Genomic DNA, 27,465 nt, shown 5'->3' on the forward strand with positions numbered 1-27,465 from the left:
TCAAGGGAGCTCTGTTCTAACCTGCCGAATGACACTTAGCCTCAGGGGTTCCAAAACTCTCATCGCCTTTTCCCAGGATTACCTCAGTGTCTTGCTACCTGAGCTTGAAGCCGCCAGATCTGAGGAAATTCCACCCAGCTTGGTGTCTGCCGCCTTCTCAAACATATAAAACCAGTGTTCAACACCTTTCATGGGCTTGCTCTATAAAACACAGTCTAGGTCAAGGTGAGTGTCTTTATATTTTGGGTGGCTCCCATCCCAGGATTCACTGTGGATTTTAAAGAGGACTTTGGGGTGGCGTTCCTGCTCGCTGGGCAAATGGGAGCCCATTGTATCAAAGGAAGGAAAAAACAAACAAACCCTTTTTTCTACCCAAGATACAGAGCCTTTGAAGCAAGGCAGTTCCTATGATGTGGTCCTCTATAAATTGTTGGACTGCAACTCCCATCATCCCTTACAATTGATAATGCTGGCTAGGGCTGATAGGAGGTGGAGTCCATCAACATCTGGAGGGCCACAGGCTCCACACATCTCCTGCATGCACAGACACACAGAGCCATAATGATAATTTATTATTTATACCCCGCCCATCTGGCTGGGTTTCCCCAGCCACTCTGGGCGGCTCCCAATTGAATATTAAAAACACAAAACAGCATTAAACATTAAAAACTTCCCTAAAGACGGCTGCCTTCAGATGTCTTTTAAAAATAGGATAGTTGTTTATTTCCTTGACATCTGATGGGAGGGTGTTCCACAGGGCGGGCACCACCACTGAGAAGGCCCTCTGCCTGGTTCCCTGTAACCTCACTTCTCGCAATGAGGGAACCGCCAGAAGGCCCTCGGAGCTGGACCTCAGTGTCCAGGTTGAACAATGGGGGGTGAAGATGCTCCTTCAGGTATACTGGGCCGAGGCTGTTTAGGGCTTTAAAGGTCAGCATCAACACTTTGAATTGTGCTCGGAAACGTACAGGGAGCCAATGCAGGTCTCTAACTGAGCTCCAAGAAAAGAGAAATTCTGTGCTCCACCTAATTTAAGCAAATAATTGTGAACCCAAATCTGCTCAGCATTTTAAACCTCACTTTTTAAACCAAGGAATGGTGCATTCTACAACCAGTATGCAGGGGCTCACTCCTTTTACTCAAAGTCTTACTCCACGGTTTCTCAGTAGACACTGTACAGGTCATGTCAGGAACACTGAGTTCCTCCATCCAACCTTTGAGAGTTCTGCCTTGACATCCTTCTCCCTTTGCAAATCCCTCAAACCCTTGTAGAACTACAGCTGCTGGTTCTCAAGTCCCATTGCGCACGTTTCATCTAAGTGAAGTTTGCTTTGGCAGGTAGCTGTGGGACGCCAATGGCTACTAGAGTCAGATAGGTGATCCTGAAGGCAGTGGACTACATCAGCCTTTCCCAGCCTTGGGATGCTGTTGGACAACAACTCCCATTATCCCTGACTGTAGACCATGCTGTCCGGGGATGAAGGGGCTTGCAAGACTGGGAAACACCGGCACCCCTGTAATTGAACAACAGTACCAGGCCCTGCTGCCAGTAGTTGTTGGGGCTACTCTAGAACCAGAAACCTTTGGTTCAGTGCATGTGGCTGCCCTTTGTGGTGAGGTAACAGGCCTGCACCTTGGAACATCTTACCTGGTAGTGATGTGTTCTCAGGGGTCAGGAGTGGCCCCACCTACCCATCCTGTCCATTGGGCCCTCCTGGACAGGAAGGGATATAAATGGCTTCCTGTTTGGCTTGGAGCTTTTCCTGAGCAACATGGCCTTCCTGGCTCTGGAGCATTTCTGTGTGTCCCTTGGCTCTGACTCCCTGGCTCGACTCCTGGCTTACCTCTGACCTCTGTCCCAGGCATGCACGCTGGACAGTGTCACAATGAGAGTGAAACTATCTTTGTAAGCCATCTTGAGCTGTGGGAAAGTGGCAGAAAATATTAATTAAAAATACACATGCATGTAGTAGTAGTAGTAGTAATAATAATAATAATAATAATAATAATAATAATAATAATAATAATTTATTATTTGTACCCCACCCATCTGGCTGGGTTTCCCCAGCCACTCTGGGCAGCTTCCACAGAGACCAAAAATACACTAAAATGTCACACATTAAAAACTTCCCTGAACCGGGCTGCCTTCAGATGTCTTCTGAATGTCAGGTAGTTGTTCATCGCTTTGACATCTGATGGGAGGGCATTCCACAGGGCGGGTGCCACTACCGAGAAGGCCCTCTGCCTGGTTCCCTGTAGCTTTGCTTCTCACAGTGAGGGAACCGCCAGAAGGCCCTCGGAGCTGGACCTCGGTGTCCGGGCTGGACAATGGGGGTGGAGATGCTCCTTCAGGTATACTTGGCCAAGGCCGTTTAGGGCTTTAAAGGTCAACACCAGCACTTTGAATTGTGCTCGGAAACGTACTGGGAGCCAGTGTAGGTCTTTCAAGACCGGTGCTATGTGGTCTCGGTGGCTGCCTCCAGTCACCAGCCTAGCTGCCGCATTCTGGACACATGCATGTACACATTCATACACACTTATACATGCAATCCCACGAGGAACTGAGAATTCGTTCGGTGTGTTGGGCCAGTGGGCTGATGACCCATTTTGGCATGATATGGTAATCGCAGCAGGGACAATGGCCGGCTCTTTCCTGCCTTACGTGTCTCTCCAGCAGGTATCAAAAGCTTTGGGTCTAATAAACCCTGCATTTTTTTCTCCCTGCCTCCCAAGCTTCTTGCCTATTAATGTCCAGCTCACGGAAGGGAAGGGCCTGGGGACCTGGCCTAGCTGAAGCTTTACAGCTTCTTCCAACCTGGCAATTTGTGGCCTGAGTTGTTACCAAAATAAAAAAAGCTTGTTCTATTACGAGGGCAGAAAGTAGCCATTGTGCAAGGCAGGGCTTTCAATTATGAGGGACCTATATTTAGCTCTGTGTGGCCCTGCCTGCTGGAAGCAGATAGACCGTAGTTGCACCTTAGACAGGGTGTGGAGAAAATAGATAGATCCCCTCTGCCCCCCCGCCCCCCGGCTGCCTCCCTTTCCCGTAAGAACTCAGGGTCACCTTGTGAGACTTGAAAACAGCTTGCTCTACATTATGGATGCTTCCCTGCAAGGCACAACACAGCTGCTGGCAGAAGTGGCTGGGGATTATGGAACCTGCTGTCAGAGGTTGGGTGTGCTCTCTGTGCCCCTAGAACCTGTCGCAGAATCCTCTGCGGTGCGCAGGGCTTCCTGGTCAGGCAAGCCAGTGTGGAAAAGGGTTCCCTGAAGGAGAGAAGTCTGAACATGAAAGGCCTCATAGTATGAGTTGCCTGTCGCATGATGCCGGGCTGGCCCAAGGCCTCAGCTGACAGTACATTTTGCTCAGTTCAGTCCCTTTGGGTATTTAAATGCCACTGGCAGCAGAAGCCTGCGAGGGAGGGTTTTAAAGGCTAGAGGAAGTGGGAACAGTGTACTTGCCCTCGAGTACAGCAACAACCTGGTATGGAGAGCTTGGAGGTGATGGCAAGGCGTATAGTCATAGCAAACTAACATGGATAGAGAACTTAATTATGTGAGGGTTAGTTCTTATATCGCCTGACACAGTGACACCATCCACCAATAAAGGGCTTGTGGAAACCCACAGTTTGCAGAAGTACAAAGGGGGGGGGAGGAGCCAAAATTGAAGGGGATTCTAAGCAGACCTAAAGGGACTGAGAATGCTTAGTGGCCACAGAATGCTGACCGTGTTATGCAGGGGTAGAGAGATGGAAAACCAAGTTGGAATTGAATGGATTATCTTGGAAAGCTGAGTAAGAGCACTCCACACTACAACATTTCGTTGCAGCCCCCACTTGTCTTTCCAGAGTTAACAAGTGATTTGTTTCTCAAAATTGGTCTGGGAATCATACTACTTGATCCAGAAGTTCCTCTTCCAGGTATATGTGAGATGGTATTTCATTCTGTTTTTAAGTGGCGAAGGAAATGCATTTAGCACATGCTCAAATTAACCCATCCCACCGCCTGCTTTTTAACTTTTTTTTTTACTACATATGTAGAGCTGCACATAGGCTGTGAAAGGTTCCAGGAACAACTATAAGTGAAGCCTAGCAAAAATTAAGCATTATATTTACCCAGCACTGTTTCTGTCCTTTTATCATTCTCCTTTCCAGGCAGCCACTGAATTGATCATAAATTCAGATCTAGCTAGCCATTCTGATAGGCTGGGGAAGGCGTAACTATTCTCCGTTTAGCTACAGATTTTAACTATAGATTGTCAGTCTGTTGGCCTGGAAGTGCTATTTTTTCTGTGGTGCCCAGTAATTTTAGATGATTAATAAATAATCAACAAAGGTTCTCCATCACCTTCCTTCCCAGGGACTCACAAAATGTCTCTGGCCACATAGGGCAAAAGTTGTGATTGAGGAATGGCAGAGGAGACGGCTGCATGGCTGTTTGAATTCCCCTGGAAGTTCATGCACTTTAAGCAACTGATGGACCTGCTTTGGAGTGTATATAGTCATTTTTGCTCAGTTAACCTGGAGTATAGCCCACAAGAGGGATGCTGGTGGCGCTGTGGGTTAAACCTCAGAGCCTAGGGCTTGCCGATCAGAAGGTTAGCAGTTCGAATCCCCGTGACAGGGTGAGCTCCCGTTGCTCAGTCCCTGCTCCTGCCAACCTAGCAGTTCGAAAGCACGGCAAAGTGCAAGTAGATAAATAGGTACCGCTCCAGCGGGAAGGTAAACGGCGTTTCCGTACGCTGCTCTGGTTCGCCAGAAGTGGCTTAGTCATGCTGGCCACATGACCCGGAAGCTGTACGCCAGCTCCCTCGGCCAATAAAAGCGAGATGAGCACCGCAACCCCAGAGTTGGTCACAAGCAGAACCTTTCATGGCTAGTACTGGTGTGGTTGCCAGCCAACTGGTTTTAACCAGGTCTGAGCATGTTGTCCAAACTACAGGAGAGAGAAATTCTCATGTGCACAAAGATATAATGCCAAAAAATCACTTAGTCACATAGAATCATAGAATCATAGAGTTGGAAGAGACCACAAGTGCCATCGAGTCCAACCCCCTGCCAAGCAGGAAACACCATCAGAGCACTCCTGACATATGGTTGTCAAGCCTCTGCTTAAAGACCTCCAAAGAAGGAGACTCCACCACACTCCTTGGCAGCAAATTCCACTGTCGAACAGCTCTTACTGTCAGGAAGTTCTTCTCCCTCTTAACAAACTCCCAGCCATCATGAACTCCCTTTCCTTTTAGTATTACTGTCCATGGGATCTCACCCAGCACTTCCCTAAGTTTTATGAAGTCGGCTTTCTTAAAGTCAAGAAATTGAGTCCTACTATGCCTGGCTGCTCCTTTCCGCTGTATAGTAAACTTCAGAAGAGCATAATCACTTGCGCCTAATGATCCTTCCACTTCTACCCCACTAACCAGGTCATCAACATTGGTTAGGACCAGATCTAAAATGGCTGTTCCTCTTGTTGCTTCTCACACTTTCTGGACAATGAAGTTGTCTGCAAGGCCAGTGAGGAATCTGTTTGACCTTATGCTCTTGGCTGAGTTTGACATCCAACAAATATCCGGGTAATTGAAGTCCCCCATTACTACTATCTCCCTTCCTTTTGCATGCTTGGCCATCTGTTCCAGGAAGGCATCATCTATGTCCTCCGTTTGGCTTGAGCATCTATAGTAAACTCCCGCAATGAGGTCACTGTTATTCTTCTCTCCCTTAATTTTGACCCAAATGCTCTCACTTTGGCTTTGAGGTTCTAAATCTTGGATCTCTTCACAGGTATGCACATCCCTGACATATAACGCCACTCCTCCTTTCTTGTCTGGTCTGTTTCTCTGAAATAGATTGTATCCCTCCATTATTACATTCCAATCATGGGACTTATCCCACCAGGTTTCAGTGATGCCTATTATGTCATATTTAGTTTGCTGTACCAAGAGCTCAAACTCATCTTGTTTATTTCCCATGCTTTGCGCATTAGTGTACAGACATTGAAGTCCATTAATCATTCCCCCGTGTCTCTTATTTAAGGATTTTTTCCTCCCACCACTAGGTCACAGAGCAGAAAGAGCTCAAAGTGCTATGTTTTGTAGTGCCTCTGATGGAAGATTTTAACTGCAACATGTTCAGCTGAATAAAATTATTTCATGCCCCTTGGGGGACTCCTTCTCCTTTTGCTCCTCTATCGGTGCCTTCTTTCCCTTGTTCCTGAGCAAGATGTTGACCTCTAGATATGTTTCCTGTTTCTTTCCTTTCCCTTTGCTTGAGTTTTTGGCAATGGGCTATTTTATAAATGAACGAACATGTGTAAATGAGCCGTTTTCCCCACTTTATACGAGATGGTGGCAACCGCAGATATTGTCTGTGGAAGTGGTGTCTCTGCTTGAGCCCTTCTGCTGCATGGTATGGTATTCAGGAAGGAGTGAAAGATGAAGAAGCCATTGACTTGGAAGGAATCCAAAATTACAGCAGTGTACACATTTAAAGCACATCCTGTCCCGCAAGAATTCTGGGAAGTGTAGTTTGTTAATGCTGTGATTTGTAGCTCTGTGTGTGGTAAACCCCAGTTCCCAGGATTATTTCAGGGGTGTGTGATTTCAGTGCACGGGGTGTACACAGCCTACATGTGTAGACCCTGGATGTTTTGGCCCTCACCATGCTGTAGCGTTGTCAACAGAGGTAGTACAACGAAGCTCCTGATATCACTGGAAGGAATTGACAGGGAAGGCACTCTTCTTAAGTGGCAGCAGTACAACAACAACAACAGGTATTAAGGCAATGTGTCCCTGTGTTAGAATGAAGCAGACACTCTGAAATTAATGCAGAGTGCTTCTGATGTGTTTTGAGATTAAAGTTGGCAGCTCTGTGGGGGTGATTTGAACTTCTTACTACAATATTTCATGTCACTTGGCTACACAAGCTTATTCTGCAGTAAGTCACTGTGCTTATTTTGCATTTATTTAAGATCAAATACAGTGGTACCTTGGGTTAAGTACTTAATTCGTTTCGGAGGCCCGTTCTTAACCTGAAACTGTTCTTAACCTGAAGTACCACTTTAGCTAATGGGGCCTCCTGCTGCCGCCGCGCCGTCAGAGCACGATTTCTGTTCCCATCTTGAAGCAAAGTTCTTAACCCGAGGTAATATTTCTGGGTTAGCGGAGTCTGTAAACTGAAGCGTATGAAACCTGAAGCGTATGTAACCCGAGGTACCACTGTAAATGACCTTGAGAGACAGGGCATGGCCTGAGGAGAGGCCTGAGGAACAGGCAGAAGGCCACATATGCTCCTGAGCCTGAAGTTCCCCATCCATTGAAGTTCTCCATTTCATTGCCGTTGAACTCCAACTTCTACATTTTCCGCCTTTACACAAGTGTGGGGAACATTTGTCCCTCCAGATGTTGCTGAACTGCGACTCCCATCATCCCTAGCCAACAACTTTTGGAGCGTCTTGGCAACCCTAGATGCACATGTGTGGACATCTAGAGCCAACCTAGTTGTTATGTTGTGTTAAAGAAGGAAGTGTATCTCTAAGCCTTTTCTCAACACAAATTCTTCAGGGGCACAGACCCCCATATTGTGTCCATATGTTTCCCCTTCTGTGAGTATCAGCAGCTCCAGGAGGGAGGGAGATTTGGATTGGGGAAACAGCGTTAAACCCACCGTCCCCACTGCCATGACTCTGATCCACATTGCAGGAGTCCCTCAACAGACAATCTGATGTGCGATGTGCTCCCTGCAGGCAGAAAGTTTGAACACTGTTGCTCTAGAGCGAGGAAGTTGTCTTGGGTTTCCACGTTTATTTACGTGCCACAGGCAAACCTTGTCCTCATTTCAGCCCCTGGCATGAGAGGTAGCCTGGGGCAGGCGGACCAGGAAGACCAGAAACTGGAAATGGTAGCTAAGCGTTCCTTACAAGGCTGGCAGATCTGGAAGGAGAGATAAGAATGGGTTCCTTTCCTCTGGTTGATGGGATGGGGGCGGGGTACAACGCCAAGGCTCTGCCCAAATCAACTTTTAAAAGTGCGCGCGCACAAACACACACGTACGTGCACATGGAAGGCTGGGGGAGGAGTAAAAAAGAAGAAGAAGAGGGAATGGGGTGTAATTTTAGCTCCTTGAAAGCTGATCTAGTTCAGGAAGAGCTAAAAGGAGGAGAACAGGAGGTAAACAAATGAGGTTGTATGTGGCAGGCGGATGGTGGGGGGACACTCAGTCCAGCTGGCTTGAGTTAACATGCGCTTTCATTGTCTGGGCCTTTTGGAGGTGAAGTTACAGCTCTAGAGTTCGAGCCAAGCAACACGTGGGGTGTGTGGGGGTGGGCTGGGTGGGGAGAAGTTGAGCTTCTGATGAGATTTTGTGCGCTTGCCCTGAGCACATGTGCAAAAGGGGTTGATGAGTATTTTCCTCCTGCCTCCTGGTTTCTTGTTTTTTGTACTCTGATCTGAATACAGTGGTACCTCGGGTTAAGTACGTAATTCGTTCCGGAGGTCCGTTCTTAACCTGAAACTGTTCTTAACCTGAAACACCACTTTAGCTAATGGGGCCTCCTGCTGCTGCTGCGCCGCCGGAGCATGATTTCTGTTCTCATCCTGAAGCAAAGTTCTTAACCCGAGGTACTATTTCTGGGTTAGCGGAGTCTGTAACCTGAAGCGTATGTAACCCGAGGTACCACTGTACAAGTCCAGAACTTGGTATACTCTGTGTCCAAAATTTGGTATCTGCCCTAGAATCCAGAGGCCCTCCATTCCTCCAAGATTCTAGCCCTTGTGGTTGGTGAAGCAGGCTTGAGACCTTAAAAGAGCCTTCGCAACCAGGAATAGGAGCAAACGTTCTGTTAGCTAGCCTGTGCCCCTCCTCATCCTTTTTCTTGCAAGAAGAATTTAAGTGAAAATTACATTTTCAGACTTCATTCCAGGTGCAGAATTTGGCATAGATTTTGTTTTTAGAAAAGCAAAAAACACAGAGCATTCTTGAGCCTCCCATGGGAGACTGGTAGCTTTGTCGACCAATAGCCTTCGGAGGGGTTGCTAGTCATCCAGGGATCATTTACTTACCTTATTTACTTAGTCTCTTTGACAGCACACACAGATTCACACTTGACGTCTCCCTGTTCTCTCCCTTCTTGTTCTGCCTTCTGTCTCCAGCAGCAACAGACTTTGCCACTTTACAAGGACATGGTGACTTGCAAAGTTCATGGCGGTGAACGTGTTTCCTAATAGTTTGGCATTGCGCACAGGAGAGTTGGGAGAGTTGCTGTGTAACGTGAAGACATTTGCCCCAGGAATCAACTTGGTACCATGGCTTGCCTGGCTCCCATAGTTGTCTCTGTCATCCATATGGAGAAATGGTGGAGGGAGGGCGGAGTAGACCAGAGACTTCGATGCATGCGAACTGCGGAACTCAGCTGAGTGCATTCAGTCCCCCAGATAAGGATTGTGCAGATGTCATCTTAGCTAAAAGTTAGCAAATGAAGATGGGTAGGAGGGTTATTTCTGAGCTGTTGCCTTAATACTTTCAACCTGCCTGTTTTGTCAAATAAACCATGGTTCATCATGACACGTATAATAAGGTTACCAGATTTTTTTCAAAGAATCCGGGGACACTTTTTTTTTTGAAAAGAGGAAAAAAAGTTATTTTTTTTTTTAACTATTAAGTAATATCTTCTTTTCTGTGGTCTCTGTTGCATGGCCTTCCCCTGGGCCCTGGCCTGCTCTCTTGGAGCGCTAGCCGCCATGGAGAAGGCTTGGGTCTGGCCTGGGCTTAACCACGTGTCCTTGCCCGCCCAGTGCTCTCCTACCTCTCCTCAGCAGCAGTACAGCAATGTCGGGGCTCCCCTCTTTTTTCTCCTTCCTCTTTCTCTCTTGTCCTTCTCCTTCTCCTCTCCTCCTTCTCCCTGTGTCTGCTCCAGGGTTTTTACTGGCCCCGGAGCGCCGCTGGGCAGTCGGCCGGGTGGCCAGACACTCTTACTCCCAGCTCAATTTGGGTCGCGGGGTGGTGGTCAGCGGTTCCCCCAGTTGATGCGCTGGGCATCCCTGGTTCCCCCTCAGCAGTGGCGGCGGTAGCGGCAGTCTCAGAAGCCCGGAGCCAGCCTGGTAGCGCACTTGGGTCTGGCTGGCTTCAGGAGCTGCTCGCTGCCGTGGCATCCGCCATTTTGCCCCACCGAAAGTCCCCATATGCATAGCTGTCAACATTGCCCTTTTTTAAAGGGAAATTCCCTTATTCCGAATAGGATTCTTCGTAAGAAAAGGGAAAAGTTGACAGCTATGCATATGATGTGTCTTTTGCCGTTGAACTAATCACGCAACATTCATTCCCTACTAATAAATCTACAACACGTAAAATAAAAATCTGGGAACATTAAATGAAATCCGGGGACATTCCAGGGACGGATTTTGCCTGGGGACAGATTTGTAAATCTGGGGACTGTCCCAGGGAAACGGGGATGTCTGGTAACCATAACATATAAGCTGCAACAAGCCAAGGGCTCACACCTTCCCTTCTGCCCACCTGACTAAGAAGAGGACTCTGGAAGCATTTCGTTTCAGTTTCCCTTAGACCATGGGTAGGCAACCTAAGGCGGGGGGGGGGGCAGATGTGGCCCAGTCACCTTCTCAATCTGGCCCATGGAGGGTTCAGGAATCAGCGGGTTTTTACATGAGTAGAATGTGTCCTTTTATTTAAAATGCATCTCTGGGTTATTTGTGGGGCATAGGAATTTGTTCATTCCCCCCCCCAAAAAAAATAGTCCGGCCCCCCACCCACAAGGTCTGAGGGACAGTGGACCGGCCCCCTGCTGAAAATGTTTGCTGCCCCCTACCTTAGACTCTGCTTGTTGTTTCATCCAAACTGGGAGTTTTGATTTGCAGCAACTGTGTTTAGCTTAAGTTGACCATAGTTTGTGATAAACCACAATCCCCAGTGCAGATGAAATGACAAGCTGTGTTTAAGGGAAACGGATAGTAAAAACTGCCAAAGTGCTCCAAGCCATGCAGGACTCAGGAGGCAAGGCGAAGATAATCAGTGACTATATGACACTTTAAGGGATGCGGGTGACGCTGTGGGTTAAACCACAGAGCCTAGGGCTTACCGATCAGAAGGTTGGCGGTTCGAATCCCCGCGACGGGGTGAGCTCCTGTTGCTCGGTCCCAGCTCCTGCCAACCTAGCAGTTCAAAAGCATGTCAAAGTGCAAGTAGGCAAATAGACACCGCTCCGGCAGGAAGGTAAATGGCGTTTCCGTGCGCTGCTCTGGTTCACCAGAAGTGGCTTAGTCATGCTGGCCACATGACCTGGAAGCTGTACGCCGGCTCCCTCGGCCAGTAAAGCGAGATGAGCGCCGCAACCCCAGAATCGTCCGAGACTGGACCAAATGGTCAGGGGTCCCTTTACCTTTACCTATATGACACTTTATCACAGTCCATGGGTTTGATCCCCACATTGGCCAAAAGATCCCTGCATTGCTGGGTGGTGGACTAGATGATCCTGCTGGCCCCTTCCATCTCTACAGTTTTATGATTTTATGATTCCATTAGCCCAAAGGGTCAAGCTGTTGTGGTAGCTGGTGCAAAGTTCTGGCTGAGATGGAAGTAATTTCTAGACAACCTTTTTATTGAGCACCCAACCCATTTTGTTTGTACAAAATGTGTGAGGAGGTTGTACAGTGTTCATAAGATTTGTTTGTAGGGAGGCTATACAACATCGTGTCAAACAGCTGTTATCTCACACTTTCAGTGTGTTTCCCCATCATTTTCCTTACTGCAAAATGTATGAGGGGCTTGTGGTTGTGGCCAAATCCTTGTTAATTAGGCATACTGAAATTGTCAATATGCAATTGAATCCCACCCACAAAATAGTGACCATGTGGAAGATTCAGTCATCATACTTTATTTGTATGCCACCATCCCATAATTAAACCATGCTCAAGGCAGCAAAAAATTTACATAATTACAGAAATATAACAAAATTTAAGTAGTCATGAACAATAAATGAAACCAGTAAGTACACAGTTAAATTAAGCAGTCCTCACATAATTCACGATAAGATCTAACAATATAGATTTTAAAACACAATACCAGTAAAATGAAAAGTTAGCATCTCCAAAAGTAAATCCTGACACCCCCCCCCCCGAAAAAAAGCTTGTAAACAATACCCCGTCCCAATAGTCTCTAGGTTTCTTGAGCAGCCAGTCTTGCGGGACTCATGTGTAAGATTTCACATGCCAGATTTCTCTACAATATACAGTGGTACCTCGGGTTACATACGCTTCAGGTTACAGACTCCGCTAACCCAGAAATAGTACCTCGGGTTAAGAACTTTGCTTCAGGATGAGAACAGAAATCATGCTCTGGCGACGTGGCAACAGCAGGAGGCCCCATTAGCTAAAGTGGTGCTTCAGGTTAATAACAGTTTCAGGTTAAGAACGGACCTCTGGAACGAATTAGTAAGTACTTAACCCGACGTACCACTGTACAAATGTCTGGGAGAAAAGATTCTAATGGAGCCATCTCTTCCAGAAATAATGATGATACATACTACAAAGAACGTATTGTTGCACTAAGCATGACATTAACACATCAGCAAGGTGAGGAACATCTTGGTTCCATCCATTGACCAGACGACTGTTGGAATGCTGGAAGCCAAGACCCAAGTTTGGGGCAAGTACTCTTTGGTCAGAGAACCCCAGCAGAGATTTAACATCACAAAACACACAGCAAAGGAAAGCGTGAAGATATACTGTAGGCTGTAAACCTTTTAAAAATGTGCCATTGCAGAGAGTCCCAAAATGTCCCCCTTTAAAAGCTCCATCCAAGCCATCCCACTTCCCTAGTGTGGAGCTAGACCATACGTTTGGTAAGTCATAAAATAGTTTACTTACAAAACACTTTAAAGGTCTGATTCATGTGCTTTTCCATACAGCGTCAGATAAGATGCACGGGCAGTCAAAATGTTCCTTAGTTACAAAAGGTAAAAGTTTCTAAACTACTGGTGTAGAAAAACACTAGTTTCAGACTGAAACAAAAGAGGCTGCTTAAAGCCATGCGGCTGACTGGAGCAACCAGCTTAGAGCTCCTTACATATTGAAATCCACATGGAACGAGAACCTTACAAGGACCAAGAACTGTAACAAGATGCCTTCTTTCTCCTTTTTAGAAAGAACTCTGTTGTAACTGTCAGTTGTCCTGTGGATGCGGACAAAGGAAAGGACCGTGAGTTTGGCCAGTCATCACCAAGCATAGGCACATGGTGAAGGTGTTAGGAAAATTCAGTTTCTTTGGATTCTGCGCCTCTCACTTGCCCGCAATCTTGAAATTTTAATGTACAGTTTTACATTAAAATTTCAAGATTGCGGGCAAGTGAGAGGCGCAGAATCCAAAGAAGTATTATAAAGGACTAAGTAAAAATAGATTGTTAATGGATGAAAGGAGGGAAGGTAAAGTTACATTGTATCAGGATAAAAATTGGGAAGGATGGAAAGGATTTGTTGAAATAGCTAACCAAACTAGAATACAAAAAAGGGAGGTGCGAGGAGGTCAAGGAAACAAGCAAATGAAAGATAAGCTATGGGAAGGTTCGTTGTGTTTTTTCTTCTTTTTTTGTTTTTTCTTTTTCTTTCTGGTTTGTTGGTGTGTTTTTTTATAATATTTATTGAACATTTTCAAATATAACAGAAAAAAAAGAAATAAAACATCCATTTTATAACCTTATTTTCATTAGCATCTTGCCAGGACTTCCCCACCCCACCGCCTCTTGTATTCCAATTCCTTCAAATAGATTCAGCAAGTTCTTACCCCAAATTTTAAACTTATTATAGTTAACCCAATGTTAAGAATGTTTTTCCATCCCCTAAAATCGACCCCACTCCCTTCCACGAGTTTCCCTCTTTAATATGCAGAACAGATTAAAATAAAAGAAAATAGAACAAAGAATAAAATATAATTTAACACCCTTTGGATTCCAAATTTCCCTCCCCCCTTTCCCGGTTGCGTTCCCCAATGTCCATCCATGCCTGTTGTCATCCTGGAGATCCCACATCTAGGCCGAAATCCTTCACAAGTCCACTTTGCCGGCTTTTTAATAGTCTTTGCCGTCTTTTTGATCATCTTTAGTTTCAAGCGTCCAATCTTGGAAAAGCTCTATCTCAAAAAGGTCCATTTTTTCCATCCAGATCTCTGTATTTAAGAGTAAAAACTCCAATTTTGTTTCTTTAGACCTTTCAAATCTGGATGTCCCAAATGTTCCCACTTCCAGCTTTGTCCAATTCTTGTTGTTCATGTTGTTCTTATTATTCTCTCTCCTCACTTTCCTCTAGTTTCTTTTCCTGCTCTCCTGCAAAAATGTTCCAATTCCAAAAGCTTCTAAATCCCCTACAGAGGCTTTGTTATTCAGGAACAAAACTTTACGTCAAGTCCCTTCCATTCTTCAATAGATAAATCTATTGTCTCCTTTAGTGTAGAGACCTCTGTAGACAAAATAGTGTTCCATTTCTGCAGTTTCCCAGGAGATAACAAGTCCAATTCAAATTCCATACCAGCAATACTTGTAGTGTCCCACAGCCCCTCTAGAGGGATTATAGTAACTCAGTTTCCTTCCAGATCGCACCCAACAGTCAAAGTAACTTGTTATTCCTTGTTTTAAACAATTTATATCTAATTTGTAACAAATGTAACCGGCAAAGTCCTCATAACAAAGTTCTCTATTTATTCTTCAGCTTTGACAGCTCCTTTGACAGCTGTCAAAGCCTCTGTTTCTCCTCTCCCGGCGCTCTCGTGGATCGCTCCCGGTTCCCGGGGGGGGGGGTTTGCATTTTAGCTCACGTTCTACTTTTCTCTTCCAGCCCAATCTTATAGTTTTCCATCGTGAAATTAGTGACTTTATCAAAATCAGGTAGCACTCGATCTTAGTTGTTAAATCCTTTGCTTTAAATCCTCTACGACAGGGGGGAGACTGACTTCCTTTTTGCACCTCCCCCGCTCGCTCCGAATTTAAATTTTTTTCCCTTTTTAAGTCCAGTTTCCAATTACTCACGGGTTGTTCTTTTTAATCCAAATTTTCAATGGAAGAAGTCAGCGCTCTCCACCAAATGGCATGCGGCTTCGCTCGGTAGGGGAAGCGGAGGACTCATAGCACCACACCCCCCCCCCCCCGGCACCCGCTCCGTAGCCTTTAAAAAGGCTCCTTCGCGGGTCGGGGGGCGCAAACGGTGCCCGCCGAGTCACCATGCCCATGGGTTTCAGCGCCCATGGTTTTTGAGGGTCCCCGCGACGCCGACGCGGTAGAACCCAGCCCCTGCCGAGCAGGCTCCCTCCGGAGCTCGGAGGGAGTCCGCCATTCGGCGATGGCGCCAACCCGGAAGTCCTCTCTTTCTGGTTTGTTGTTGTTTAGTCATTTAGTCGTGTCTGACTCTTCATGACCCCATGGACCAGAGCATGCCAGGCACTCCTGTCTTCCACTGCCTCCCGCAGTTTGGTCAGACTCATGTTTGTAGCTTTGAGAACACTGTCCCACCATCTCGTCCTCTGTCGTCCCCTTCTCCTTGTGCCTTCCATCTTTCCCAACATCAGGGTCTTTTCCAGGGAGTCTTCTCTTCTCATGAGGTGGCCAGAGTCTTGGAGCCTCAGCTTCAGGATCTGTCCTTCCAGTGAGCGCTCGGGGTTGATTTCCTTAAGAATGGATACGTTTGATCTTCTTGCAGTCCATGGGACTCTCAAGAGTCTCCTGGTTTAATTGTATCTATTTTTCCATTTTTCTGTGTGTTACAAGTCTGTGTTTAACTTGGTGTGTTTTCTTTTTCTTTTTGTAACCTTTAAAACCTTAATAAATAAATATATATTTTTTAAAAAAGAAATTTTAATGTACAGTTTTAAATATTGTGTAAACTGCTCCAAGATGTTTGGACGAAGTAGGATATGAATCAAAGAAATAAAAAGGCACAGGTATAAAAGAAGCTGCAATTTGGAGTAATAGTATTGCAGTCAACTGACTTTATGCAAGAGTAGACCCACTGAAATTAATGACCATGATTCACTTCTATTAATTTAAAGGGTGTACTCTTAAGTGAAAATTATTTGAATTGTTTTGCTGCAATGGCTAATCCTCTGGAAATACAGAGTTGGTATTAGGATGGCAAGCCACTTGAATATTCTGTCTGAAGGACCATAGAAAAGTATGCAGATCTGGATGTTTAACTCTTCATAGATACAGACATTCCAGCCTCTATTGCAATCCTTCTTCTGTTTCTCTCTTAAGGCCTGGTCTACACAAACAACAGATAAAATGCCAAACCCTTTTCTGGGCTGCAGCACTTCATGGTAGAGAGAACATGTTTAAATTTTTCACACTACAGAGAGAGAGAGAGAGAGAGAGAGAGAGCGCGCGCGCAAAAGCATTACATAAAGAAAATTAACGTGGAAAGGCTAAGTTTGAAGCCTTCTCCCTGACTTCAAGTTTTCTTTGTGTAGTGATGGTTCACTTGTAGCCTGAGGTGGTCCAGTTCAGGACCAGCCCTCTTGCTAGGGTATACCAACACTAGGGACAGGGCGAGATTGGTTTGGTTCACATATTAATGCAGAAGTATGTAATTTGCACTTCCCAAACCAATACAGAAACGGAAACACAGCTATCCTCCAAAATCCACACTTTGTTGAATTCTGCAATACGGATCTCCCAACCTCAAAAAATGGGTACCAAAATAGAAAGAGCCTGTTAGGGAAAGGTCACACAAAGAATGCATATATTAGTTAAAATAAAGTACCTAAAAAGGATTATATAATGGGAAATGTCTTGCAAATATGCATGTATTGTGCAAAATGAATGCAAAAATGCATATACTAAACGTAATTGTGTACACTACAGAAATGCATATATTAGGAGACGGATTTTCATGTAGACTTCCCTTTTCTTTTCAAATTGCAACCTGATGTGCTGATAGAGAGACCTGCACCAAAGGCTGAAAAAATGAGAAACTAAAATTGACAGATTTGCCCATCTCACTTAATACACTTTAGGCAAGATCAGTTGTACTGAGACCACTGGAATCTGGCCTCTGGAAAGCAGCTTGAGACCCCCTTTGCACCTTCCTCCCACCCCCCCCCCCTTCTGCTGGCCTGCTGCTTTCTAATGCAGGGTGTGTCCCTTTATCCCCTGGGAGATGCTCCAAATTGAACCAGTTCCGGTTTGTTAAATGCCCCCCCCCTCTCTCTCTCTCTTCTGTGTGTGTGTGTTGGCCAGGCCAAAGCCCTTTTCATCTGCCCATATGTTGCTCTTCCTTCGCCTCCGGAGGGTGTGGGGACAGGGCTTGGCAATTATGCTTCAGAATATTTCTACCTTTTGTTTGAGAGTTGCAGCCAGGCAGGCATTTGTGTCAACTGAAAATACAGATGTTTGCCCACCATTCCTTCCTTAAAAAGCAGTCCCTTATCCCAGAGCGTCAGCTGATCAGCTAATGTCGTCTTGTTACCTCTCGGGCAACATAGTTTTATAACAATGCTGTTTCTGTCTCTCTTGAACAGGAATATTCCCTCTCCCCACTTCTCGACTTAAAAAACAAAACAAAAAACCACGCTGGAAAGAAACCACCATCTGCTGTTCTGTTTTTGTTTTTCCTCTCGCCCACACTCGCTTTTCTTCTTCCTCTTCTTCTTCAATGGAGCCTCCTTTTTTCCTTTTTTAAAGGATACAGCCAACTCTTGCCCTAAACCGCTGTTATTCTTTGGCTGATTCTAAAAAAGATAGGCAGCCTCGAGCAGATCTCAGATGCTGGTGGGAAGGAACTTGGTGACTGCATGACGTTCCATTTCCCGTTCACGCCAGAATGACAATAGTGGCTGGATCTTAACTTTGTTTGGAAAAGCTCCATGCATTGTAGTAATCAGCTGCCTAAGCTTCTGCAGAAAGTCTGACTGAGATGGGTGCAAGGCCAATTCAGAAGAATGTGTCACCCACGCTGCTAAGGGCTGATTCACACGACCTCGGAAGCACATGGGGCAAAGCTACGTGGGCTCTGTTGCTTGGGTGCATGTGTCCTGCGGTATGAAGAGGTAATTGCTAGCTCAGGGGCTCAGTCTGAAGCCCCGAGGCTTCTTATTTGGCCCCCACAATAGCTCCCTTCTCAGTTATACGCCTCCTCCCCTTTCACTGCCCTCTGCTCCTTTTGTAAACAACTGCTTGCTTACTTATGTTTCAGAATGCTCTCTTGTTATGTAACAGTCTGAGTCTTCATCGCAATATTGAAGACACAGCATATGGGTTAACGCTGTAATTATATTCCTCATTCCAACAAATAATAAAAATAATATGTGCCAGTTTAGATCTAACTATTTTTGACCACATGTTCTCTGAACCCTTTGCAAGGTCGCTGTTTGGAGAACTCTCCCTCTCCCCCCCCCCCCCACCTTGCAACTGATACATGATTTTGCTCTAGTTGGCAAGCTCAGAACCAACTCCAAGATTACATTAGCAGCTCTCCCCCTCAGATAACTGGACAAGATCATTTGTGCACCAAAGGGTGTGAAATAAAACATGCAGTCATTCATCCAGGGAATCTTATAGCCTGCTTCCAAAACACATTCCCAAAATACATATGCATAAAGTCAGCATAGCATTGCCAATACCATACAGGGATCATACACCGCATCTATTGTATAAATGTTTCTGCCTATGGGTATCCAAGTATCACTGGCACTGAACTTTGAAAAAGCTTTATGAGATTGGAGCTGATGATACTTGTCTGAACTTTATTCCAGACCCATCTCCATTAATGTTCCAGATCCTACCTTCTAGATCTCTTTCCCATTTCCCCCTTGCATAGAATTGCTTCATCTGTTGCCCTGATTCAGCAGTAAATAATATATTTTTTCAGTTTATACTTTTGACTTTTTTTGCATCTTAGACTGCAATCTTATACACACTCATTTGGGAGTAGTTGCCTTTGAATGCAGTGGGGCTTCCTTCTAAAAAGAAATGCATAGGTCTGTACCGTTTACATTTCACATTTAGATCTTGGCCTTAGCCCTGCATATTTTGATTTCTTTACTACACCACATCTCATTTCTCACCACATTGGTCTTGTGAGGTAGGATATTTCTGTTCCATCTTACGTGATAGGAACGTAGTATGACGTGTTGAAGATGGCCTCCCAGGTAATCCACGACCAGGTTAAGTGTTGAACCCAGCTCAGTTCCAGAATCGTGACACCGTGTGGGTGCCAAATTCCTTGTTTTGGTGCCACCACCACCCCAGCCTTGCAACAAACATAGTTTGGGCTTGAGGGCATGTTGCCATAGCAACTGCCCCCTTTAGGCCTACAGTGCTGATAAGGGCCTTTGCAGGAGTCTCACAGGACTCTGAATGCTTATTTCCTGCTTTCAGCAAAGAGATATTGTGTGTGCGTACATGGGGAGGCAGGGAGTGTGTGCCTGCCATTGCCACAAAAGGTGTCCCACAACATGAGGCCCACTTTAGAACACGGCAAGAGAATGAATAATAGTATGACTCCATCCCGCCATTCTTAATCAGGAGTTCCAAGGAAGGCTTTCCAACCATTATTTCTGGTCTACTAGATCCTCCTTTAGGGCAAGAACATGGGAACTTCAATCTGTTTCTCTCACAAGAGGCCTTCTAGAAAGGAATGTGGCCAAGATCTAGCAGTGCTTAACACAGGCTGCCAGTTCATAGGGTCATTTTTGCAAGCCTATCAATGGCTGGACACTTCATCTGAGATTTACTGGCTGACTAGCATTCCTGAATCAAAGCCAAGAAGCACAATCTGGCTTGCCCAAGTTATCTCCACAATCTGAAAAGGGAACCTATTCTGCCCACCCACCCGGAGCCCGCCCAGGTGCCTGCAGGTGCTGCCTCTGGCATCCATTTCATGTGGTGGCAAGGCAGAAAGACTCTTTAAGCTAAAAATCTGGCATGCTTACCCAGAATGCCTTGCTTCTCCTCCCAGCCCCAATTCTATCAGTTCAGGAAATAAGTGACAGCACCATTCCGTGTCTGCGGTTGATGAACCACAGGAAGTTGGTTTAGACAGGAAACATAAGTCTTTGTGAAGCAGTGAGACTTTGCATAAATGAAATTACCTCTTAGCACCACAGCGACTTCGTTAGTAAAGCTAAGGTGCCTCTAAGCGTGGCCAGGTGTGAGGAGATGGCAAGCACCGGGTGTGCATGACAGAGCTAGCCAGAATGCACTTCAGACGTGCATTAAAAGTATGGCATTTCTTTGTTGGAGAAGGAAACCACAAAATTCAGATGACTGCAAATGTCAAAGGATGGCTGTGTTTTGGTTTGCATATTGTTTCAGAAGGTGTGGATCTGATAGATTTGGCTTTAAATTTCTCCTCCATCCCTACTTGATAGGAAGAGGCTTCCTTCGTTCCTCCTGGGTTGAGGTCAGATGCCTCTTCAGCTGCTGCTCAGGATGGGATGAATGAGGCCTTTGGAGGGTCATGAGGGGGCCAGACAGGCTTTTGTTTCTGGTTGTCCCAAGTGTATGTCCAGGACCAGATGGCCCCTTTTGAAGGCTCCTTTTCCGTTCTCATTGCCAACAGGTCATATTTGGTTTCTCGTGCCTGCCAGGTTCTAACCAGGACTCCTGGAGATGTTTAGTCAGAGTCAGCGTGCAGCTGAAAATCTAGAGGAAGAAGAAATACTTAACATTTCTCCAGCAGTACAGTGTGTTTCACTTACGTTGTCTCAGGAATCCTTTCAACAGTTGTGTACAATAGGCCACAATCAGCCTATTTACAAATAGCAAACTTAATTCTCCAACTGCTAACCCTTGGCCAGAATGGCACCATCCACAAACTACAGGAGGGGAAACCTCAGATTTGCAGAATCCCAAGGTTTGCAGAAGTACAAAAAACACTTTTTGGGGGAGACCCTGTAATGAGGACTAAGCATGCTCACAAAGTGCTTAGTGACTTGACGGTGGAAGGGAGGGTTGAGAAATACTCGGCCCTGCAGTGTTTTGGTCCCAGTTGTCATTCTGTGTGTGTGTGTTTCAGAGAGAGAGAAGCATTATACTCTTAAGCATTATACTAGAACATGGGGTAAGTAAGTCTTACCATGCTCAGTAGAATTGGAAGCACATAATACTAAGGGTGTCTTCAGACTGTCAGTATTTTATGGGAGTGATTCGGTTGAATGCCAGAACTTTAGGTTTATGCATCAACATGCTCTTTAAATCAATCAATCAATCAATCCACTTTAAATAAGCAAACAAAAACCTGGACTTCTTGCAGTTTGGAAAGTGATGAGGAAGTACATTGAAAAATGTTGAATGAATGAATAGCTAATGAGAAAATGTATAATCCGGATGAAAAACTCATTGTAGTGTAACTGCTCTGCAAACAAACAAAAGCAAATTCTCAATAAAGACTGCATATAAACGCAGCCCTGCATAGGCTTTGTGAAAGCAAATCTGGATGAAAGCTCCACATAGAGGTCATTTGGAGGGTCCCTAAGGACAACTCTTTCAAAGGGCGGCAACATTGCAACTCTCTGGCTCCATCTTTTGGCCAAACACAACCCCCCGCAAATGTTGGGCCCGTGGCCCAAAAGATTATGTGGTGAGGGGACATAAGAACTTACTGCTGAGGGGACAGGGCATCACACATCAATGTGAAATTGCATAAACAAAAGTACTAGTGTTCTGATATGTTTGAATCTTCGTTAATTCATTAAATATTTGTAATAAAATAAAACAAAATGTAGCACTTGGCTGCAGGAATTCCACCCTCAGTTTCTGTCAGTGGCGGAGCTGCCACAAAATGTTGCAGTGGGGCCTGCCCTCCCCTACTCCCTTCTCCCAATTAACCTCCGTCTCCAGGGTCCACCCCCATGACATCACCAGGGACCACCCCTAGGTTTCAGGTTTGGGCCCTGAAATCTCAGGGGCTGGGATGCTTCTGACCAACAGTGGAGATAAAACCAACCAAGTTGGTGGCCGTCTAGTATTACTCTTCATCAGGGAAAGCATAGCCCCCCCAACCCTGTTGTCCACAACCCACAGTCTTTGGTACCACGAGTGGCAAGCGCCTTATTGGATCCATTGAGGGTATCTAACTGGCTTGTGCCACCCCTGGCAAATTCCTGCAGCCCTAGGAAGCATATCCCTTGGGTAGGGCCAAGAGCTGAGTCACCAGTGGCTGCTACTGCACCTGGCACAGCTGCTTGGGCCTCTCCTCCCCATTCCCTCTAAATTCACAGCGCAGGACAGTTGTGGGTTGGGAACAGGATAGTGGAGTACTAGAAATGATTAAGACCAGATGGCACACATGCCAGAGCTGCAAAGGAAGGGGTGTGCCTCTTATTTCCCCCCTCAAAGTTTATTCTTCGACTAAGTTAGCCTTGATGGTTTGGAATTGGCATGATTTCTTAAAAAGTAATGGGCATAGTCCCTGGGCACCCGCTAGGTGGGGATTTGGGCCCTGCAACCCATTTGATGTTGAGACCCCTGCAATGCACAGCCGTGCCTCCTCCGTTACCGGCATGGGGAGAAGTAAGAAAGGTTTCCATAGCTGGCAGCTGCAGAGGCCGAAGGGGCTTTGTTGAGAGCAATTTGGAGGAATGCAATGTGGGCCCTTTGCCTTCTCGTGGTTGCTCTCGTCACTTCTGATTCCTTCCCTGCTAGAACAAAAGTGACTTTGTTGAGACTCCCGTCCTCCTTGCATTTCCAAGGAGTCAGAGAGTGAGTGAGTCAGAGTCTGCGGGCTTTTCAGTCTGGCAGGTAGCCTGCCTTTTCTGAGTAGAGCTGGCCCCGTTATGAATCAGTTCTGGGTGTGTGTATAGATGGTACCCTGGACTGGGCGGAAGCAGGAATGGTAGGAAGGAATAAATGTGTGCACGTTCATTGTCTAAAGGGCAAGTTTGTGAATGGTGCAAGAAAATGCATGGGGATGTGCATGAATGGGAACAGGAATAAATGGTGTGCTTATTTTTTTCCTATGCCACCTTTTGTACCTAACAACAAGGAGATGTGTAAAACCTAGGAGCAATCCATTGACAAAAATAAGACTAAAACGGCAGACACTAAGTCAATGGCAGGTAGTTAAAAGAAACCAGGTGGTATAAAAAACCAGCAAAGGCATCAGAGAACAAATGTCTTTTCAGCAAGGACCAAAATTACATTAAGGTAGGTGCTTCCCTCAGTTCACAGGGGAGGTGGTTCCACAGAAAGGGCGCCACCACTGAAAAGGCCCTTCCTCTGGGCACCACTAGGTGCAGGTTGTGGTATGACCAGAAAGGCCCTGTCTGACTGTCTTAATGCAGGGGGCAAGCTGATATTCAGAATGGTACTCCTTCAGCCAAGCTCATCCCAAGTTATTTAGGGTTTCATAGGTCAAAAGCAACCCATTAAATCTGGCTTGGTGGCATATTGGCAGCCGCTAACTGCTACGGACCTGCTCCTTTGCGGGGAGCGAAACCCTCTCTAGGGTAACCAGACATCCCATTTCCCAGACCCAGGAACCACCTAGCCTCTAGACTTCTATCTTGTTGGCTCTCAGTGGTGCTCTCAATGGGTGTGTGTGTGGGTGGGTGGGTGTGTGGGTGTGTGTGTGTGTGTGTGTGTGTGTGAGAGAGAGAGAGAGAGAGAGAGAGAGAGAGAGAGAGAGAGAGACTTATGTATGTCTGTATGCATTAGTGTGATTGGGACAAGATTATATTCTGTATGATGGCAATGTGGGGATGAGTGTGTGTGTGCGACTGGCTCATGTTCTCCCGTATGAAGAGAACATTAGAGCAGGCTTCTAGAAAGTGGGTTGCAAGAATTTTCAGATGGGCATATTCCCCTCCGCCCCAGTTGAACAAGTTCCAGACTTTGAAGAACTGTGTTTGTTAAACCCATTATAACATGACGCAACTTTTCATTTTATTTAATTTTCCTGTGTAACCTGAGACCTTTCTTTACCCGTCCTCTCTGTTATTGCATTAAAGCACTCTCCTGGGGCTGGAAACCAGCACCGTATTATCTGTTGGTGTACACTCACAGCCTTCTCCACTTAGATCAGCAAATTCTCATCTTCCTCTAGATTACCAGTGGGGAGGCTGAGGCACAATGCCTCCAGAGGCGATGTTTTCAGAAAGCTGTACTGTGGAACTGCCTGCCACAAGGAAATAGTCATGGTGAAATATTTAGCAGTTTCCCCAAAAGGGATTGATTAGATATCCACAGAAAATGAAGCCGGTGATTGCCAAACCATTATACCAAACTCATAACAGAACTGGGTGAAACTCATCTCATAATATGAGGGCTTGATTAAGGTGAGGCATTGACACAGACAGGCGGTTCTCTGCCTGTGGGTTTCTGGCATCCCTTGAAAGCATCATATACACTGATCTCCTTTGTTGGCATATTCCATCTGGCAATTCTCATACGTGTTGTTCAAGAGTTTTCCTTTTCCTTCTTCCCCTTTTCATATAGGGCAAGGGAGGTGGGTTAAGGGGAAAGCCTGAATTAGAAATGCCATGTGAATAGTTCATTCAATTAAAAAGGCAATGTGATGTTTTGATCTCTTTAGGGGTGGTGGTGGGGAGAATACTAGATAGTAGTTGATTATTATTTTTTTAATGCCCAGAAACAAGAACTATGCATGAGACATTTGGGGCTGGAGCCACTGAGGAGCACATAACCCACTTATTCTTGGGGTTTCTGCATTAACAACAGTTTTGAGCCTAGAGCAGTGACGACCCTCCCCTGAAAGTGGGCAATTCTACTGCACCTCTGCACTGGAATCCAGTGACACCCATCAGATTTATTCATGGTGGAGGCTAATTTGGAGGAAGCAAGTCCAGAAAAGTGAATCATTTGGAGATGTAACAGGCGGCCTTCTCTGCAGATGGCATTTTGGGCTCACAGGAGACTTGAACGATGTTCATTCATTCGTTCACCAGTTCATCCATAGCATGCTAGCAGCTTTCTTGTAGCAAACAGGTTCCACCTTGACCACTGTTGGCAACGAACCACAGGCAAAAAGGGCTGAAAGCCACACGTCTTGGTTGATAATTGAAATCTCCTGCTGGACTGGAGTGACAGCTCTGCCCAGGAAGCAATGCAGGAAATGCTTATTTCCCAAAATGCTTATTTCCCAGCTACCTTGCAGTGCTTTGACAACATCCTACCTCCTCACAGTAGAACCCAAATTGAAGTTCATGTGGTTTCAAATCCAGGTCTTCTTGCCTGAAGGGCAGAGTGGGGGGTGCTGCAGCCTTTAGCTCTTCACGGCTTTATTATACCCAGAAGCTGCTCCTAGTATCAGTTTTCAGTGTGAAGCTCTGGAACAGGGTTGTTCTGGTAGCTGAGGGCACCACAACCCATTCATGATTGTATTGGAGTGAGTCATGTTTGGTTTTATTTTTAGAGATTTCTTAAATTTCCTGCAAATGAATACTTCCTTGGCTTGGTAGAGGAGATATTGCAGGCACATTGTACTGCTTTTATAGTCCAAAAGTGGCACACATGCTTTCAAAAAAGCTATAAATAAATGTCCTAATTTCCTCCTTGTATGAAGGAGACGTGGTGGCTCTTCTCTTTTTCCTTACTCTCTTGAATTTCTTACTGCAGTACAGGGAAATACTATTGAGCATGCCTGAGTCTTTTACCAAAAAGTGAGCAGCGTTATAAACTCCTAGACTGGCTGGTACAGGGTTGGAGGAGAGGCAAGGACCTGGAATGAGGCAAGGACCTGGAAGGGCTCAGCCTTCCTGGCTTTCAAATTTAATTACAAGGAGTAACTCCCCTGGCTACCAGCCTGTGCCTATGGCAAGGGGGAGTCGTGCTTCATCTAGATGTTATCAAGGATGGAGCAAAGCGAGAGACATAGAAAAATCACTGTATTTCTGTATAGGGTTGCTGAGTACCTTGGTCTTCATCTGGTGTGTCACCCCAGAGAGGGAAGCAGAAAGGAAAGGATAAAGACAGAGAGGAGGAGAGGAAGACACATGTAGGCTAAAGGATATAAAAGCATGATTTATTTATTTTTGCTGCATTCCTCTTCATCAGGAGCGGGTAATCTTTTGGGCACAAGTGTAGCGGTGCCATATTTCAAAAAGTAAAATCCAGGACATCCCGAAAGTTGTTGAGTTCCTTTCCTTTCAAAAAGGCCAAAAAAACTGTGATTTTTTTTATTGACTTGCCTAAGATCCAGGACAAAGCGCCACATTTCGAAAATTCCCCCCGGATGTCAATTCCACCTTTGAAATCCAGATGTATGGCAGCCCTACACAAGGGAAACCTTTGCAGCCTTGGCTAACCTTCTGAGGGCCACTAGTGGGTGTGGCCACCTCTCATGCACATTCTCACATGCACACCCAGTCAGTACACAGATGGCCGCACAGAACACACAGAGTGGGGTTACTAGCCCCTCCCCATTAATCAAAGGGTTGATTTGATGATCAAGCAGAGAGGGCAATGTGCATGCCCATCAGTGGACTGGGATGTGCCCACCTCAGCACTGTGTCTACTTTTGGGGGAATCTTTCCTTCCTTCCTTCCTTCCTTCCTTCCTTCCTTCCTTCCTTCCTTCCTTTCTTTCTTTCTTTCTTTCTTTCTTTCTTTCTTTCTTGACAAATTGACTGAACTGGAGTTAGTTAGCTATCCCTTGCTATAAAGTCTAACCTGAGAGAAAGTCTCATTGAACTCAGGGACACCTCATTCTGAGTAGGCAAGCTTAAGATTGCATTGTAAATTTGGATCCATGTTGCACCTTTGAAATTAAAGGAGGGCCGTTTCTTGAAAAGGCCATTGGTTCATTTCAGTAATTTTATTCCTGGGTTTGGCATGTTTTTGATTAAAATACTGGACACTAAGACAAGTCAGTAGATTATTGTGCTGTCCAGACCAGACCAGACCAGTTTGTAGCCTGACCCATCATCCCCAAGTCAGCACATTGCTGAATGTAACCAATATGCTCCTTGACAATCACATGTCTTGCCTACAATTTCTCTTGAAAGAGGAAGTCCTTCCATGCTTCCCAGAATGTATTCCATGGAAGCAGTCCAAGAACTCCATCCACACCACCTGTCTCTCTGTTCCTCTTCTTAGAGCTCCATGAACCTCCCTCCTGACAAGGCTCGTCTCCTCCGACAATATGACAACGAGAAGAAATGGGACCTCATTTGTGACCAGGTAAGGTGGGGCTGGGGATGTGGGTGGCGCTGTGGTCTAAACCACAGAGCCTAGGGCTTGCCGACCAGAAGGTCAGCGGTTCGAATCCCTGCGACGGGGTGAGCTCCCGTTGCTTAGTCCCAGCTCCTGCCAACCTAGCAGTTCGAAAACACATCAAAGTGCAAGTAGATAAATAGGTACCGCTCCGGCGAGAAGGTAAACGGCATTTCTGTGCGCTGTTCTGGTTCACCAGAGGCAGCTTAGTCATGCTGGCCACGTGACCCAGAAGCTGTACGCCGGCTCCCTCAGCCAATAAAGCGAGATAAGCGCCGCAACCCCACAGAGTCGGTCACGACTAGAC

General features: G+C 45.8%; 1 protein-coding gene and 1 long non-coding RNA gene across 3 annotated transcripts in view; both read left to right on the top strand.

Moving 5' to 3' along the window:
• Positions 1 to 27,465, top strand: part of FMNL3 (formin like 3) — a 102,164-nt gene that overhangs the window by 23,104 nt on the left and 51,595 nt on the right. The window contains 1 exon segment of the mRNA XM_081844390.1: positions 27,042 to 27,125. Within this exon segment, the coding sequence (XP_081700516.1) occupies positions 27,042 to 27,125 (84 nt within the window).
• Positions 4,861 to 9,557, top strand: LOC309332492. 2 transcript variants are annotated; one of them, XR_014152093.1, is made up of 3 exons: positions 4,861 to 4,991; positions 6,055 to 6,768; positions 9,146 to 9,557. It is a non-coding gene; the product is annotated as an uncharacterized lncRNA (long non-coding RNA). The 2 variants fall into 2 exon arrangements; XR_014152094.1 differs by lacking the exons at positions 4,861 to 4,991; positions 6,055 to 6,768 and adding an exon at positions 7,929 to 8,164.

Source organism: Podarcis erhardii (assembly GCF_964252035.2).
Source record: "Podarcis erhardii genome assembly, chromosome: 2".
In the NCBI taxonomy this organism is placed as follows: Eukaryota; Metazoa; Chordata; class Lepidosauria; order Squamata; family Lacertidae; genus Podarcis; species Podarcis erhardii.